The sequence below is a fragment of the Ambystoma mexicanum genome, chromosome 5p (genome assembly GCF_040938575.1).
Source record: "Ambystoma mexicanum isolate Mex_15411 chromosome 5p, UKY_AmexF1_1, whole genome shotgun sequence".
Classification (NCBI taxonomy): domain Eukaryota; kingdom Metazoa; phylum Chordata; class Amphibia; order Caudata; family Ambystomatidae; genus Ambystoma; species Ambystoma mexicanum.
Window position 1 is genome coordinate 1,115,974,819 of NC_090930.1, and position 16,410 is coordinate 1,115,991,228.

At 45.7% G+C, this 16,410-nt stretch overlaps 1 protein-coding gene across 5 annotated transcripts in view; it reads left to right on the top strand.

The window, feature by feature from the left end:
• The window catches only part of KIF13A (kinesin family member 13A), a 2,203,773-nt gene that overhangs the window by 1,781,068 nt on the left and 406,295 nt on the right, over positions 1–16,410 (top strand). For all 5 annotated transcript variants that reach the window (XM_069613597.1, XM_069613593.1, XM_069613596.1 and 2 more), the window contains one exon: positions 13,438–13,590. In XM_069613597.1, coding sequence (XP_069469698.1) covers positions 13,438–13,590 — 153 coding nt within the window. The remainder of the gene's footprint in view (positions 1–13,437; positions 13,591–16,410) is intronic.

The following is a 16,410-nucleotide window of genomic DNA, read 5'->3' on the forward strand; positions in this document are numbered from 1 at the left end:
ATCCATCCTTGGTTTTCAGATCCCATTGATTCTTCCTTGAAATGTTCTTCCAAAGTTCAGAGGACTGGGTTTGTAAGCGAATTTCTTCCAGGAGGCTGATTGCGTGAGCTACAAATATCATATGGGGAAACATTTTAGGGAATGTCCGGTCCTCAGGAGGTTCGTCATCAGGACGTCGAGGTAGAGCGTCAGCAATTAGATTCTGCGTTCCAGGGACATGGTGAATCTGGAACTGGTATTGGGCAAAGAAGGCGGCCCAACGGGCTTGACGGCTATTTCTACATTCCAAGGCTTGTAATACTTGAAGATTTCGATGGTCTGTGCGAACCTGGACCGGATGTTTTGCTCCTAAGAGTAAATTATGCCACTCGGTAAAGGCTTGACAGTTCCTTTTCTAAAACAGAGTAGTGGGTTTCACTGGGAGTTAAGGTCCGTGAAAGATAAGCCATAGGATGTTCCAGTCTCTTGTCGAATTCTTGTTTCAGAACTGCTCCAATGGCGTAGTTGGAGGCGTCTGTTTCCACTAAGAAGGGCTGATTGATATCAGGTTGAGCCAGGATGGGAGCTTGAGTGAACTCTGATTTCAAGCGTTGGAAGGCTTCCTCCTGATCTGTTGGCCAATGAAAGGGAGAGTCTTTCTTCAACAAGGCAATAATCGGTTGGACTATCTCGGAAAAGGAAGGTATACATTTCCTATAGAAATTAGCTAAGCCCAGGAAGGACTGGATCTGTTTCACGGTGGTCGGACTTGGCCAGGATACTATAGCCTTTACCTTGGATTGATCCATTCCAATACCTTCTGGGCTAAGAACAAATCCTAGATAGTGGACAGTAGGGACGTGAAAGAGGCACTTCTCAGGTTTTGCCAGGAGCTTGTGTTCACGTAGCCGTTGTAACACTGCCTTAACATGTTCCTCATGCTTGAGTGGGTCCTTCGAGAATATTAAGATATCGTCCAGATACACGATGACAAAAAGGAATAGCGTATCTGAAAACACCTGATCCATGAAACGTTGGAAGACCGCCACGGCGTTAGCAAGTCCGAAAGGCATGACGTAGTATTCATAATGACCAAAGTGTGTCCTGAAGGCTGTCTTCCATTCGTCACCTTCTCTAATACAGATCCGATGGTAGACACCTCTAAGATCCAATTTGGTGAATACTACGGCTCCTCTTACTGCTTCCAGGATGTCTGAGATCAAGGGCGACGGATACCGATCCTTTAGGGTACACCGATTTAGGCCTCAATGATCAAGGCAAGGTCTGAGCTCATTGGTGTCTTTCTTTGGAAGAAAAAACAGTGATGCTCCTGCTGGAGATTTGGATGGTCGTATGGTGCCATTTTCAAGGTTAGTATCTAGGTATTCACTATTCACGGTGGGACTTTTTCGCGGGTTCGGATAAAATCAACATCCTCTCAAAGGGGATCACAGCTGAAGGTTCGGTTTCAATAGCACAGTCTTCTGGTCTATGAGGAGGTAGGGCTTGAACAATAGCAGAAGAAAATGGAGTATTCCTGATAGACTTTAGGAACCTGGATGATGTTTGAGACCGAGAGTGGACCTAGATTGTCTGCTGAAACTCCTTCCGCTGGTGTCGGAGCGGGGTCCAGGGGTACGCAATGAGACATGCAATGTTCGGAACCCAGGAACAAGGCACCTGCTGCCCAATTGATGTATGGATTGTGTCTTTGTAGCCAGGGCATTCCCAAAACCAATGGGTAATGGGCGGACTTTATGATGTCAAACCTTATCTTCTCTCGATGGTGGTTTATTGCTAGCTCGATTTCCTTAGTCTGGAGGGTTATTGGTCCGGAAGAAAGGGGTCTCCCATCAATTGCTTCTAGAGGTTGCATGACATTCCGGGATTCGTAGGGAATATGGTGTATAAGGACCCATTCTTGGTCTATGAATATTCCCATGGCCCCACAGTCCACTAATGCCAGAATGGGGTAGGTGTTCTTCTTGGATGGCGATAGAAAGGCCTGTAAAATTACCAGATTGTTCTGTCCATGAGAGTTCAAGGATGGTATAGATGTGGAGCCAACATCTCTCTCCTGAAACTGTGCTCCATCTAGGATCGGGAGCTGGCGTTTCCCGAACACCATGGAGGAGCTATAGGACACACTCTCACTAAATGTTTGTCTGATGCGCAATACATGCATAAGCCGGAATGGATCCTTCGTAATCTTTCTTGGGGGGATATTGGTCCACGAAAGGCCCCTAATTGCATGGGTTCAGGTTGGTTAATAGGGCCAGAGCTGTCTTCAGATTTTGTGCGGTTCTCTTTGGGATTCTTCTGGAAGCGTGACTTGCTTTTCTTTTTCTCTGCCTTCCTTTCCTGTATGCTAAAGTCAATCTGTAGAACAAGATCCATAAGGGCCTGGTATGAACTTGGACGTGCCACCCTGGCCAGTTCATCCTTGATGTCTTCGTTCAACCATCTTCGAAAGAGAGTGAAACAGGCTTCAGAGGACCAGTCTGCTTCTTTAGCCAATTGCTTAAATCGTTTAACATATGTGAGCATATCCTGGGAGCACTGCTGGAAATCGAGAAGGCGTTCCTGAGCACTATCAACCTGATCTGGGCGGTCAAACATGGTCTTAAGTGCCCGAATGATTCCATCATAATCATCCAGGAGGGCATCTCTGGCATTAACTAATGGTGTGGCCCAGGTTAATGCATTCCCGGTAAGGTGTGAAATAATAAAGCCCACTTTAGCCCTGGGGTGGAGAAATAATAGGGCTTAAAAGTAAAGTGGACCGAACAGGAATCTAGGAATCCACGAAGAGGAATCTAGGAATCCACGAAGGTTCTTTGCTGACCCATCGTATTTGTCAACAATGCCGCCCAATAGTACGCTCTCCTTCGTGGCAGAATCGCGGGATAAAACCAATTGCTTTAGCGCGGCATTCTCTGCCTTTAGGTTTTGTACTTCGATCGTTAGTTCCTGCATGCCGCGCATAAGATCCTGAACGGCCGCCTCCATATCTGTATCGACTGTATTGACTTCGGTCAGGTAGCGTCTCAATCTGTCACAGGTTTCCCCCTTTCTCACCTGTTTTCGCTGCTTGATAGAAGGGATAGAATTGAGCAAGGGTCCGGGAACCAGGAAAGCAACACAGTTCCGTGAAAGCGAACTACGGAGCACACGTCTAGCCACAGCCAGCAGTAGCCTTGAGAGGCGCGGAAGCGCCGGGGTGTGGCTATTTTATCGAGCGTGCTCCAATGACCGTGAAGGCTTGTAGGCAGCATTCAGTGTTTGCGGCCATGTTGTTAGTACAACAGAGTGCAAGCCCCGATGTGACAGGGACCAGGAGGCCCAGAAGGGGCGTGTCCGATGGGTCATGACAGCTGCTGAGTGTTCAAGTCTATTATCTTTTCGTCGACAGGCAAGGAATGAAGACATTACCTAGAGGATTTCCTTTTATTTGTACTTGCTTAGGCATATTTTTTTTTGTTGCTGTTAGTTATACCTTTTTTCCATCTTCTCTGGCAGCTGATATTATAATGGGTTCAGATGAAGTTGGAGTCTTGTCAACCACTTCAACACAAGGAGAGTTCTCGGGCTTCTGAAACTACGAAACAAATTTGGAGAAGCACCCAGCCTATGATTAGGTGAAGGAATAGGAAAAAGAGCGCTGGGGGAATCATCCAGGAGGACCAAGCAAATGTGTTGTCAACTCAGACCCCCCCCCCCAAGCACTACAGAGTCTTTGCTAGTACTCCAAAGATTATGCCCCTCCTCAAGATTTTGTTTATTCATCGGTCAATAAGGTGGTATTATGGTGTACTGTGACTTTGATATTATCAAATAGTGTCAATATTCGAGATGGAAGTCGGACCCAAAGTGTCCATATTGGGTAACATATGGAGTATATAACCATGTTCGATAGCAACGGGAGTTATTAAACCCACTTATTTACGAGAAGATTTTTGAGCTGTATTGAAATGGGGACAAGGAAGCATATGCGCAGATGATGAGTTCATGTTGGTCCCCTGAGGGTTCCCAGGACATAAAAGTGAGTCATTATCCATTTCTTGGCACATTCTTACAAATGATTCATCCAAAACATTAGAGCCAGAAAGATTAGAGTTGGAATTTGGCAGAGCAATGGGCACTGTGGACTCAACCTGAAGTTTAGGGAAGCAAAAGTTGGTCATTTTTGCCTTCCTTCACCTTGCAGTATCAGTATTTACAGTGGTAGCCAAAGGAGTAACGGGGGCCGTGTTAGGAACATTTTGTATGCAGTACCCGTTGGGACTACAGGTGTAAGCAAAACTAACCTTTGGTACAAGTCGTACTATGAAGAAATGAAAAACTGTTAGCCTTGGTTGCGCTTGTTCCTTGGAGGATTTTACTTTATTGGCCTGTTGGGGTTTGTTCCAACTATTGCAATTTGCCTTGTTGCATCAATTGTATACAAGTCTGTACTACACAGTTTTGGTAGCAGAGCTGAGCAGCCAGGCTTATCTCAAGAGGGGAATGTGAGCAGTAATGATTTTACACAGAGGTCTACAATCCCAAGTGTTCAAATAAACTCTTGCACTCAAGGTTTTTTTGATAAATACTTATTAAGTCATGCATCTGTCAGTTATAAAACATTCATAAGAAGGAGGCTATTATATTTCACACACAAATACACTTCAACACTATTTCAGAAATACTTTTCAAGAGGAGTAAAAGGCAAAGATTATTAGAACATGAAAGGTTACAGTTCTTCTTAGACAGTGCAAATATTTAGAGTTCACCAGAAGAGTCAATTCAATTCAATAGACTAGGCCAAAGTCAATAGGCTAAAGTCTTGGATAGGATAAAGCAGTTCTGGTAGATAAACCGAAAAGTCTCTGCAAAAGTTTTTAGTTTGTAACAAGAAGAATTGTATGTTGGGTCACAAGCTGATTAGGCCTGTGAGTTGGGAACGTTTCAAGGACTTTCACCGCGAGAGGTCAGTACTCAGTCAGATTTTACAGTACCTTTACAAATGAAGAAAAAGATGCAGCTGATGACCTCTGTTCCTGGCAGTTCCTGCAGATCTCGCTTTTCCTGGGCCTCAATCGTGGGGACAAGAGGGAGGACGTTGGGCGACTCCTGCACTGCACTGAGACTGGTCAAAAAGCTGGCAACTGGCAAATCTTCAATTCCGGTAGCTTTAGTAAAGCACACAAGCTGGTGTCCCTCTCCCTGGTCATTCGGTTTTCCTGCAGCACTCTGATGAAAATACAACCAGCTCAGAGAGCTGGTATACAGGTGGCTTAGTGTCGAGTTGATTGGTCCCACCAATTCAAAGGGAGAAGTCGTCTTTGCAGGGCTTCTCTGTCTAGATGCGCTTGCCGATTCGGACCTGCAGCAGGGCTTCAGCGGGCAAATCAATGGTCCAGGAGTTGCAGCAGCCGTTTTCTTCCAGCTCGGCTTTGGTTCTTTCGTTACAGTGGTCGACTCTGCCTTCCAGGCCAAGAGACTCGCCTTTTATTCATTTCTCTCCCATTCATTCCAGCCTAGCTGTCACTCACCCAGCAGGGCGGCTGTCCTTGCCAGACAGTCAGCCAGCCAATCACCACAGAGTGCATTTGGGTCTCCTAGGAGACTAAGCCCAGGGAGTTTCGGGCACCTCCCTCACTTCCTGCCCACCCCAGACACTTGGGCGCAAGAGGCGGTTTTCACTCCTGAAGTCCACCAAAGGCGAAGGAACAAAGGGACCAAACCTAGTTTGGCGCACAGAGACAAACTCTAGAAGGACCTTTCCACAAAGAAATGGTGAAAAAAGAAGACCGTTTTTACAGAGGGGGCTCAGATGCCATCTTGAAAAACATGGCTCCTGCGATTTAACGTTACCGAGCTACGAATAGTTTGCGGTCGGGAAAAATCATGGTAGTTCATTGTAAAACCACTGCCACCAGCCATTCTGAGAGGAAAGGGTAGCATTTGACTGCTAAATGAGTATCTAGACACATGGGATACTAAGTAACCCCTCCAGCACTCTATTGTAAGATAGGGTGTGCTGGGTCTAGGAATTTAAAGAGACTAGTAAAGTCATTTTCACTTTACTTACTCTGGGAAACAGTTGTTTATCACAGAGAAGGTAGTTAAACCTGGGGAAAGCCTGAAAGGCTTTCCTGTGCCACTGCACTGAGGGTGCTGTGTGACACAAATGAAAAAGATGATGCCTATGGAGTTGGTTAGACTCCATAACCAAAGAAAACAAACACAGAAAACAGATTGATTTGAAAAGTTCAAAGTCCCAAAGTTTAGCAAAAGAGCTGGAGGGCTCTTAGGTGGGAGAAATTGGCACATTTATGAGAATTCTCCCTCACAGGCCGTCTCAAGAATTCATTGCTCGAAGAACTTGGTATACTAATTAGAGCAATAGGAGCCAGATCACTTGTGTCAGAAGCTGCCATAGTTGAGGATGTAGAGATGCTTCGCAAGTTGTATTTGGAAGCCCCAGGACGAGACATAGACCAAACTGAGAAGTTCAAGTTAATACTGTGGACTCCAAGAGCAGTGCACAAAAAAGATGTAATTAACATGATTTCCTTCAGATAGTTTGACCAGTCTGCTTATAGTTCCTCCAGCCTCCCAGCCCATCACAGACATACACTTAGCACCACTTGCGCTCCAATGCACTTTTACAGTGCAATGTATGGTGCGTCCACCAACTATGCCCGGCGGGGTGAGGAGGGGGGGAGTGCTTAGTTACTAGGAGGCAACAGGGGGTTTAGAGAATCAGAGGCCAAAGGCCAAGCAAGCACCCACCTCCAAGAAGTAAAGTAGTACAATATTGCATTGCTTCCAATATTGTAGTGTGATGATATAATCAACAAAGCAGGAAACATATAAGGCATGGGCATAGATCATGGAGTTGTCTAAAAGGGCCTCATAGGGCATGAGTGGGCTTCAAGGGGCTCAAGATCCGTGCCCACTAACCTCTTTGCTTCCTTCACCTTCTCTTCACTGGCTGCCTGTTCTGGGAGGACTCCAGTCTGCCTGTCGACACCAAGCACGTCAGGGGGAGGGTGGCACGCAAGGCCCACACAGGACCCCCTTAGGGCCAGAAAGGCACAATATGCGGTGCCGCACCAGACCCAAGCCGAGGCCCAGAAGGCACAGCTGCAGAGCCCAAGCCACCAATACACCAGATCCACCACGCACACAGAACAGTAAACTGGAGAACAAGCTTTGCAAGCTCTCAGGAGGAAGAAACCTCAGAATGTGTGAACGTATGACAAGCCGCACTGGTTCAACCAGCCGTTTCCAACTCTTGCTCACTTGCCACCAATGCTGAAGATGCTTTTTGGACTACAGCAGACACAGCTGGGAAAATTTGGCAGTGAAAATTCCCAATCGTCGCATTCGGGTACCCACAAAAGGGGGTCTCTAGGCAGTGCACCATGTGTGAGTTGATCAGGGACATTTGTGTACACTTTCCCCCCTCCTTCCCACCCTGATAGCTGTGCTCCGCAAAATAATCCACAAATTGCATCAGTAGGTTATTTATTTATTATTACATTTGTATTGCGCACCTAACCCTCAGGCATCTGGGTTTACCAGTATGGTTACAGGTAATGCAGGCTTAAGTAAATGGTTACATGATTAACAGTTTAAGATTTTGGTTACATGTTCAGCAAGCTTAAGAATTTGGTTACAGGTTATGCAGATCACAAACAATGCATGCTTAAGAATATGGTTACAGGTATTGCAGGTTTAATAAATGGTTACATGTTCAGCAAGCTTAAGACTTTGGTTACAGGTTATGCAGATCACAAATAATGCATGCTTAAGAATTTGGTTACCGGAGATGCAAGGCACAGATGATGCAAGCTGAGGGCTTTTTTTCATGTTATGCCAATTTAAGAGTGTGGTTACATGGCTTGTAGTGACGTACGTAGATGGATGCAGGTCCTGCCAGGTTACTTGCAGGTGAGGAGAGTATAACTAGGTGTGCTGTGTGAAGAGGCAAGTTTTTAGATTTTTACGGAATGACAGTAGGACGGGATCCATCCTTATAGCCAGTGGCAAGGCATTCCAGTAGTTAGCTGCCATGACGGGGAAGCTTGAACCCCCTGCTTTTTGTCTTTTGTATCCAGGCTTGGTCAATTGCCTGAGATAAGCAGCACGGGTGGGTCTGGCAGTTTGGTTTTCAATTATCAAGCAGGAGTGATAGCGTGGGCCAGTATTGGTTATGCATTTATGTGTGAGCGCGAGTACTTTGACTTTTACCCGGTCCTTCACTGGTAACCAGTGAATGTTTCTTCTGAAGGTGGAGATATGGTCTGATTTGGGGATATTTAGTGCTGCTCTTATGGCGTTGTTCTGCACGATTTGGAGTTTCATGATGTGTTTAGTTGAGGAGCCTGCAAAGATGGCATTACAGTAATCGATCCTGGAGAGGATTAGAGCTCTTGCCAGGATGATACGGTTCTCTTCTGTGAGATATGGTCTCCAGGCCGTGATGAGTGTAGCTGTGTAGTAGGATGCTGAGGTGGCAGCTGTGATGAGATTTCCATTATTGTTGAAGGATTGGTACAGTGGTGACAGATTTTTGAGTTTAGCTTGGCTGCCCATGATAAGGATCTCGATTTTATCGTCATTAAGTCATAACTCATTCTGAGTCATTCAAGTTTGGATCTTGAGATAGATTGCATTTAGGGCACTTGTGTCGGTGATGTAATCCCACGTTATAGGAATTAGTATTTGGGTGTCGTCTGAATAGGTTTAGTAAATTCGTTGTACATGGTAGGTGAAGTGCATGAACCCTGTGGCACTGGGCAGGTGAGTGAGGTGGGGTTAGCTGCTACAGCAGCAGAGAAGACTTGCATCGTACGGTTTGACAAGAATGATTTGATCCATGCTATTGCATTATTGGAGAAGTGGGCATCGTTAGCTAGGTGACGGCATAGGATGTTGTGATTTACAAGGTCAAATGCCGCCGAAAAGGTCCAGCAGGAGGAGGATGGCTAAATTAACTCTGTCCCTAATCTGGTCCATTTGTGCTTTAGAGTCTACTAAAACCGTTTCCGTGCCACAGCCCGGGCGGATGCCTGATTGCCAGAGGCCCAGTAGATGGTGTGTGTCTAAGTATTTTTGAATCTGGACATATGCTACCCTGTCCAGAATTTCTTCCTAAAACGGTACCGTTGTGATAGGCTTGTAATTCGTGAGTACATTTAGGTCTAGAGTTGTTCTTTTCAGTCAGGGCATCACCCAAGCTTCCTTGAGGTTATCCGGTACTTTATTGGAGGCAAATTAACTGTTTATAAGCGAGGTGATGAAAGGTGCCAGGTTGTCTGCACAATCTTTAATTAGTGTCGCAGGACATATGTCGCCTTGGCATTGTGAAGGTGTGAGGCCTTTTATGATTTTGGTAGTATGGTCTATCGGAATATTGGAAAAATCAAACTTAGGGAATGGTTTGGGTGGAATGAGTTCAATGGTGGGCTGCTGAGATGTGTTGAGGTTCAGTTTTTATTATTCATTTTGAGCTGAAGTGACATGATTTTATCTATAAGGGCCTTTTGAATATTTTCACACCAGGCTTGGTCTTTGATGCATATGTCAGGGGTCTGAGAAGGGGCTTCTAATTCTCTTAGGACTGAAAAGAGCTCTTTAGAGCTAGAGTTAGCATTTTCTATGCGCAGGTTATACGCATTGCTTTTTGCCTAATGGGTGGCTTTTCTGTAGTCAGAAGCTAGGGAGGTGAATTGTTGTTTGTTAATGATTCAAGGGTTTTTCCTACAGTTGTTTTCTGCGTTTCTTTTTTTGCTACGTAAATCTTTAATTTCAGGGGTGAACCACTGGTTAAGATGGGCTTTAGGTTTACCTTTGCAATTACCCAAAGGGGCCACTGCATCTAAGGCGGTTTCCATCACTTGATTATAGATAGATACCAGAGAAGCAGGGTCTGTTGACTCTTCATCGTGTGTAGTGAACCGAGATCTCCACGGGAGAATGTTTTCTAGCGTGATGTTACGCATGTTTCGAGCTTGAGTGGCAGGTGCCATTGGCATTGGGAGGTTGGTGGATGTGTTAGTGCTGATTTAGAATAGTTTAGTATTGTGCTCTGACCACGGGCAGGGATCATTGTTGGAGGTGTGAGTAGCGCAGTTGTGGTCACCGAGCCAGTCAAGCGTACAACCTTTTCCATGGGTTGGGCCAGAGGATCGTAAGGTGAAACCTTGTGTTTCAGTGGGTTTGGCTGGTGTGGAGGCTTGAGTATCCGAGCTGTCGTGAAGACCTAGATTGAAATCTCCAAGGACGATCACTTTAGAAATGGGTTTTGTATCTGTGTTTAGCAGGGTGGCGATGTCCCCCTCGAATGAGGAGATGGGACCTGGCGGCCTGTAGATGAGGTGTAGGTTTAGTGAGGTCGTGGCAGAGATCGTGATTTTAGTGGACAAGAGTTCTCGCGATGAATAAGCGATGTTAGGAATTTCTCTGATGTTGAGATTTGATTTGGAGAGGAAGGCGGTGCCTCCTCCCTTTGTGCTTGTTCTGTCCTTTCTAATAATTGCATAGCCGTCTGGTAAGGCAAGGGCTAATGCTGGGCCTTCTGCGGGATGCAGCCAAGTTTCTGTTATGGCAATAAAGTCAAGGTCAGATATGTCCAAGGCATGTGCATGGATTGGTCTGGCATTATTTAATGCACCTTTAATTTGTGAGGAAAGGTTGCCAGCTTTGCTGTTAGTCGGTTTAGATTTAGTTGTACTAGAAGAACTTCTGGGCCTGTGTCTAAGCAAATTATTAAACCCCATCGTCCACAAGGCGTTTTGGGGCCTCAATACCTTCAACTCTCTCTTCCTAAATACCTTCCTTCTCGAGCTCTTGGCTCTTCTGCCTCCAACTCCCTCAGGGCCAGTTGTTTCTCCAAGCAACGAGTTGGTGGTAGATCTCTTTCTTTGACCAGGGCTTCCCTCTTCAACAGCCTCCCTGAAACTTGAGGAGAACCATCTCCGATTCCAGAAGCACCTCAAAACCTTTCTCTTTGCTTCTGCCATTTCTCCTCCTCCCCCCTGCTGACCTCCTAGCCGAAACTGAATCTGCACTGGTTACCTGGCCACCCTCTGATCCCAGGCCCAGGTCCCTCCCCCCACCAGTCACACACACCTGCACTGCCTGGCCACCCCCGCACTTGGGGACTGTTTTCTGCATCCCTACAGTCCCACTACCAGCACTTGACACCTGATGTCTGCACTTACCTTTGCACTTGCCACCTGCTGACCATTATGTTTACTTGTTATTATTCTATTCCCATGTCCTGCACTGTCCCTTCCCCCTCTCCCCCGCACTCTCCCTCTTCCTCATCCCATGCACTTGCGCAATGTAAATGACACCTGGCCTAGTAGGATCATTGTCTGTCCTCCCTTTGTTCCCCCTCCCTTGCCTCGTCACGTCTTGAAACACTTGTGTATAGGCGCGTTATAAATGCCTTATCATATCATATTATATATCATATCTCAGCTTAAGTTCATCTTAGGCCTTATCCTTCAGGCTCAATACAGTTCCAATAGCTGTTGGTCTAACAAATGTTCTGCCAAATCCTGAGGTTCCCTTCCCTAAATTCAATTTAGCACAGTTCACAAAAAGGGGTTCTTGGAGGTTCCCTTCCCCAAGACAGCGTTAATCGATTCTTTAAGTTCTTTGAATTCCATTCCCCGAGATTGCACTGCAGTACTTATGACTTGCCACAAAGTCTCATGTTTGTCACCATGAAAGGCCCCCTGATCTAGGTGCAGTTGTCAGACCACACGGTCCACCTATCACAGGTCATGCAACTAGGAGCCCTGTGCTTCCCCATAACTTGATTTGCACTGTATTTGAACTTCACAGTGGGGAACTCATAGGTCTAGGTGCAGTTGTCAGACCACAGTCCACCCATCACAGGATCTGCAACCATAAGTTCCCCGCTTTGGCCTTAGTTGCAACACTTTTGTACATCAATCTTTTGCAAGTCTTCTCCACATTGGTCTGTCACCCTTTTTGCTTTAGTTTTGTTCACAATGCATGCTTTCACTCAGTCTGACATTCCTTGTCAGTCAATTTGCCATTGTTTGTTCAGTTTTTAGTATGCCGGTATTTAATATGCTTTGGTTTTAATTCAAACAACCCTTTATATTCTGCTCAGCATTTAATATTGCATATATTCAAGATTGAGTAGTTTTATTCAGTTCCGTGAACTGTTACTTGCCTGCGGTTCCCTAGGAGCGCTCTGGTGCTTCCGAGTCCTCTGACCCCTACCGGTTCTTCACACTCTACAGCGGCAGTCCCTGCTGCTCTCGCTCTCCTTCTTGCCAGCTGGAATGCAGACTGCCCTCCCTTCGCTTCCTTGCTTGGCACTTCTCTGCACATACCAGCGATCGTAGCAGCTGTGGATTGCAGCCGTTCTTAACTTCACTTGTTTGACCGCTCCAGCTGTCCTCCTTCACTTTCACAAGTTCCTGATCCTGCACCCACCACTTGACTCACTCGCTCTGAGTGTTATGGGTCTTCCGGGATCGTGGCCATACTCACAAACTCCAGGACACCTTCAACCAGGGCAGCTCTCTCTCCTTGCAGAAATGCAACTCTCTTAATGCAACGGAGCCTTGTTAATGGGTCTTAGGTGTGTAGTTAGCTGGTATTGCCTGACCATAACAAATAACTGGGACATGTCTGATCTTCAGTTGTGGATTTCTGCATACTCCTTTTCATCGTCCCAATGCTATAGTGGTGTTTCACATAGGAAGTGTGTATTACTCCTAGCCCCCTCTTCTTCGTCTCAGTACCAGGTAGGGATGAATGGTGAATTATGGGTTGGGATTCTATATAACCCATAAAGGCTGAGGAAGAGCCAGATATGTCAGTGTTACGAAAAGGGGGATACCATGTCTCGCCCTCAGGCATTCTCTCCCCCCCCCCCCCGAATCCCCAAGGACCCTCCACCCAGGTGAACCTCCCTCGCTTGTCCACCCCCAGAGTCAGGATCCAAAAGCGATGGCCCTTCCCTGGCCACCTGAATAGAAGATCCCTGGGGAGTAGATGGAAGAGTACCCTCAGGTTTTTCACATGGTACACCACCCCATATCTCCTAAGGTCTATATTACTGTTCAATGTATGTTATCAAGATAGGAATGGGCTAGACCTAAATGTCAATTATGCTTTTCACATTCTATGGTGGCCTTTCAGAACCCTCCCATAGGGATGATTCTGCAAATCCATCTGAGCAGAAGTCATAAGGACTCTTAAGGCAGACCATGGAAACACAGAGACACACTCTGCCAGGCTTTTGATTAAGCCTGGATAGGAACAAAACAAGTTATAGCCCAGAAAAGCCAACAAAAGGTACAGTGTGCTTCCACATGTTAATAAAAAGTGGGATTTCTACCTAATAGCCTTTATAAGAGATGCATATATCCCAATATCAGAAAATGTTTTATAATTCTACTTCTGCAACATTTCTAGGCTACCGAAGAGACTGAAGATCGAGAAACTCTGGCACTGATGGCAGCTCGGAGTGAATATGAAGGCACAGCAGATGGTGAAACCTATATTGAGAAGTATACGCGCGGTGTATTACAGGTGGAAAACATTTTGAGCCTTGAACGACTAAGGCAGGCAAGTAGCATGCACGCACAAGACCACCTGTTGTTGGACAAGCCAGGCATTTGCCACTTTTGTGACTTGAAATAATGAATAATTTGATGTCTACAAAATTACACCATTAATGACTGGACTAGGTGAAAAGGTTGTGGCGTCATCATGGTTCTCTTAATGCATTGACATTTAACATCTACATACTAAACAGTAGTTTTCTGTTATTGTTTCTATTGGATATTATTGCGAGTATGTTTCCTTTTCTTATTTGGAAACTAGTGTAGAATAGAGAACATTAGTGGACGTTTAAGTCACGAATGGGTGAGCAAAGAAAACTCCAGATTTGTTTCAGGTCTTGCCTTTTATCCTCTTTGTTTGTAAGGGAGCGGCTTGAGTAAAGTCTTCAAATTTCTAATTTGAGACGGTATAAATGTAAAAGGAAAATGTCTACCAACGTATTGCCTGGTGGCATAATCAGATGTGTATTGGGGGAACTCTTTCTCCAAAGAGTCCAAGCACAGGGTTCATTCTTTCTCATATGCGTGTCTGGTTAGTCTGCACAAAGTCAGTCTGTTAGTGAGGTTTCCCTGCAGCCTTCTTGCTAGGCCATAAAGACCACATATGGAAACTAAGTAACAATAACCATATATCCAAGTGACACGTCAGGTTAGTTTTCCAAACAAGCCTGGTTTATTTCAAAGTGTTCTCAGTCGACCGATTGGGTCTCAACACCTCATGACGTGTGTTCCCAGACCTCGTGAGATGCGAGAGAGCGAACAACGCTCAAGCAGCAATATATATATACATTACATATAATCTTTACGAAGGCAATTCGATCCGCCCACAAACATGTCATTCAGGCTAGGGTTCGGTGATTGACAATCATGACAATTATGACACGTTATGACAAGTCTTCATTCAGTCTAAACATAGTTATTCTAGCAATGGCAGCAGAGACCGCTTTCTGTTATGGGGAACATAGAGCTCTTAGCTCAGAAAAGATATCATGTTCTTAGCAGAGAAACAATCCTTAGTACGTTATCTGTGTGTCTCGGTTCATGAGCTAAGGGTCAGACAGTTCTGAAGCAGAAAATACCATTCTCTGCGAAGGAGCACCGCTAGGAGAATATAATTAATGGTTTAACTGCCTTTTACTACAGCGTTTGCAAGACAGGCCGGCACCTGGACTACTGATTAGATGCAGCTTCTGCTCTACTTCAAGGACTTAGTGAGAGAGAAAAACAATGTATTTCTGTACAGTTTGACATTACTGTCTGTGTTAGTGTTTCAGCGTTCAATTCGTGGCCTTGAACTGTGTGCGAGTTCGAAGCATAGAGTATACTTGCAAAGCGTTTTGACAGAAAGGATAAAAGCAAATGGCCGACATTTCACAAAATGGACGCCCTTTGGTTACATTGACGATTCTCTGATCGCAATGTTTGTGACATGATGCGATTGGTTTCTGGCCAACATACTATAGGGTTGTTTCAGGTCTAACAGGATGTCTATTAAGTCATACCAAAGATCACTCTCATTGGTTAACAGAGCAGTCAGGCTTCACTCTTAGTAGACTTGATTCTTATTGCCCCTACCTCCAGAGATTTTCCTACATGCCCAGGGGAGTTTCCAAGGCCCACCAGCAGGGGTTGTGGTAGGAATACAGATAGAGAAAACCCTACACCTGTCACTATGTGTTGAGTAGAATTGTATTGATGTGCAATATTCTCCCCGCTTGTGAGTCCCTGAGCACTTTTTTCTGCACTCTTTTGATCAGTTCTCCTGAGTGAGTGGGAACCCTTTCCTCCACTCACTCAGTCTTTTATCTCTGGGAAACTTTTTCATCCCTTTTGATTATATCGTTTTGGAGTAATGATTTTGTCCATCATTTAAGGCATCTGCAATTTATTATTGCAGCACACCGCACTTTCGGTGCAGTGTTGGTGGGAGCTACTTGAGCTACCCTTTTTATTTACCTTTTGATAACTACTGTTTCCAAGGATAGGGGGATACTTTTTATCCTGCCTAACATTTATTTTGTGGAATCCGCAACCCCACCATATGTGGAGTGCTGAGGGGACACAATGTATCCCCTTTCCACTTCTCCTGTAGCTTTTTAGTTACAGTAGCAAGTTCATCTGAGTGGCTGGTGGCAGTGGATGTTTTCTACCGATTATGACTGCAACTTACACGCAGGCTGCTGTCACAGCTGCAGTAAGGGACACATGGGTCACCATTGTACTAAAATGGTGCTTGTCATCTTTTTTTTGCCAACTCTTGATGACTTGTCTTTTTTTTTAGCCTTCTACCTAGCTGGGTGGGGGAAGTCTTGATAGTTATGTCTTAGGCGGGCTTCCTTCTGAGTGCCTAAAGGGACAGGGAGTGGGGGAGGTGACCGAAGCTCATCTGGTCTTTGTCCTGAAGTGTGGCTGCCTGGATCCAGTTTGAACTTGGAGGCTGGCTGTCCTTCCTGTTATTCCTGCAAGAGGCCAGGGTACTTGAGCAGCAAGAGAGAGTCGACTCATGGAACGAAGAATTTGAGGAAGAAGGATGTCTGCAGCCACCGCCCGCCACTGACAAGGACTGCTGAGTGACCGCTACAGCTCCAGCCTCAGCCTCATCTTCTGATCCATATGGAAGGTCCATACCAGATGACTTCCTCCCCTGGACTGGTGGCACCAACCTGCATTTGGAGCCAACCCTCCGAGAGCTGTGACCGTTCCTGGCTGCAATTCACCAATACCCTGGGAGCTAGACCAATTTGTTTTGCATCGCTTCCTGAAGTAAGGTTCCGGCTGGAACCTGGGGGCATCCTGCTGGTCCTCCAGTGACTCTTTCCAGCTG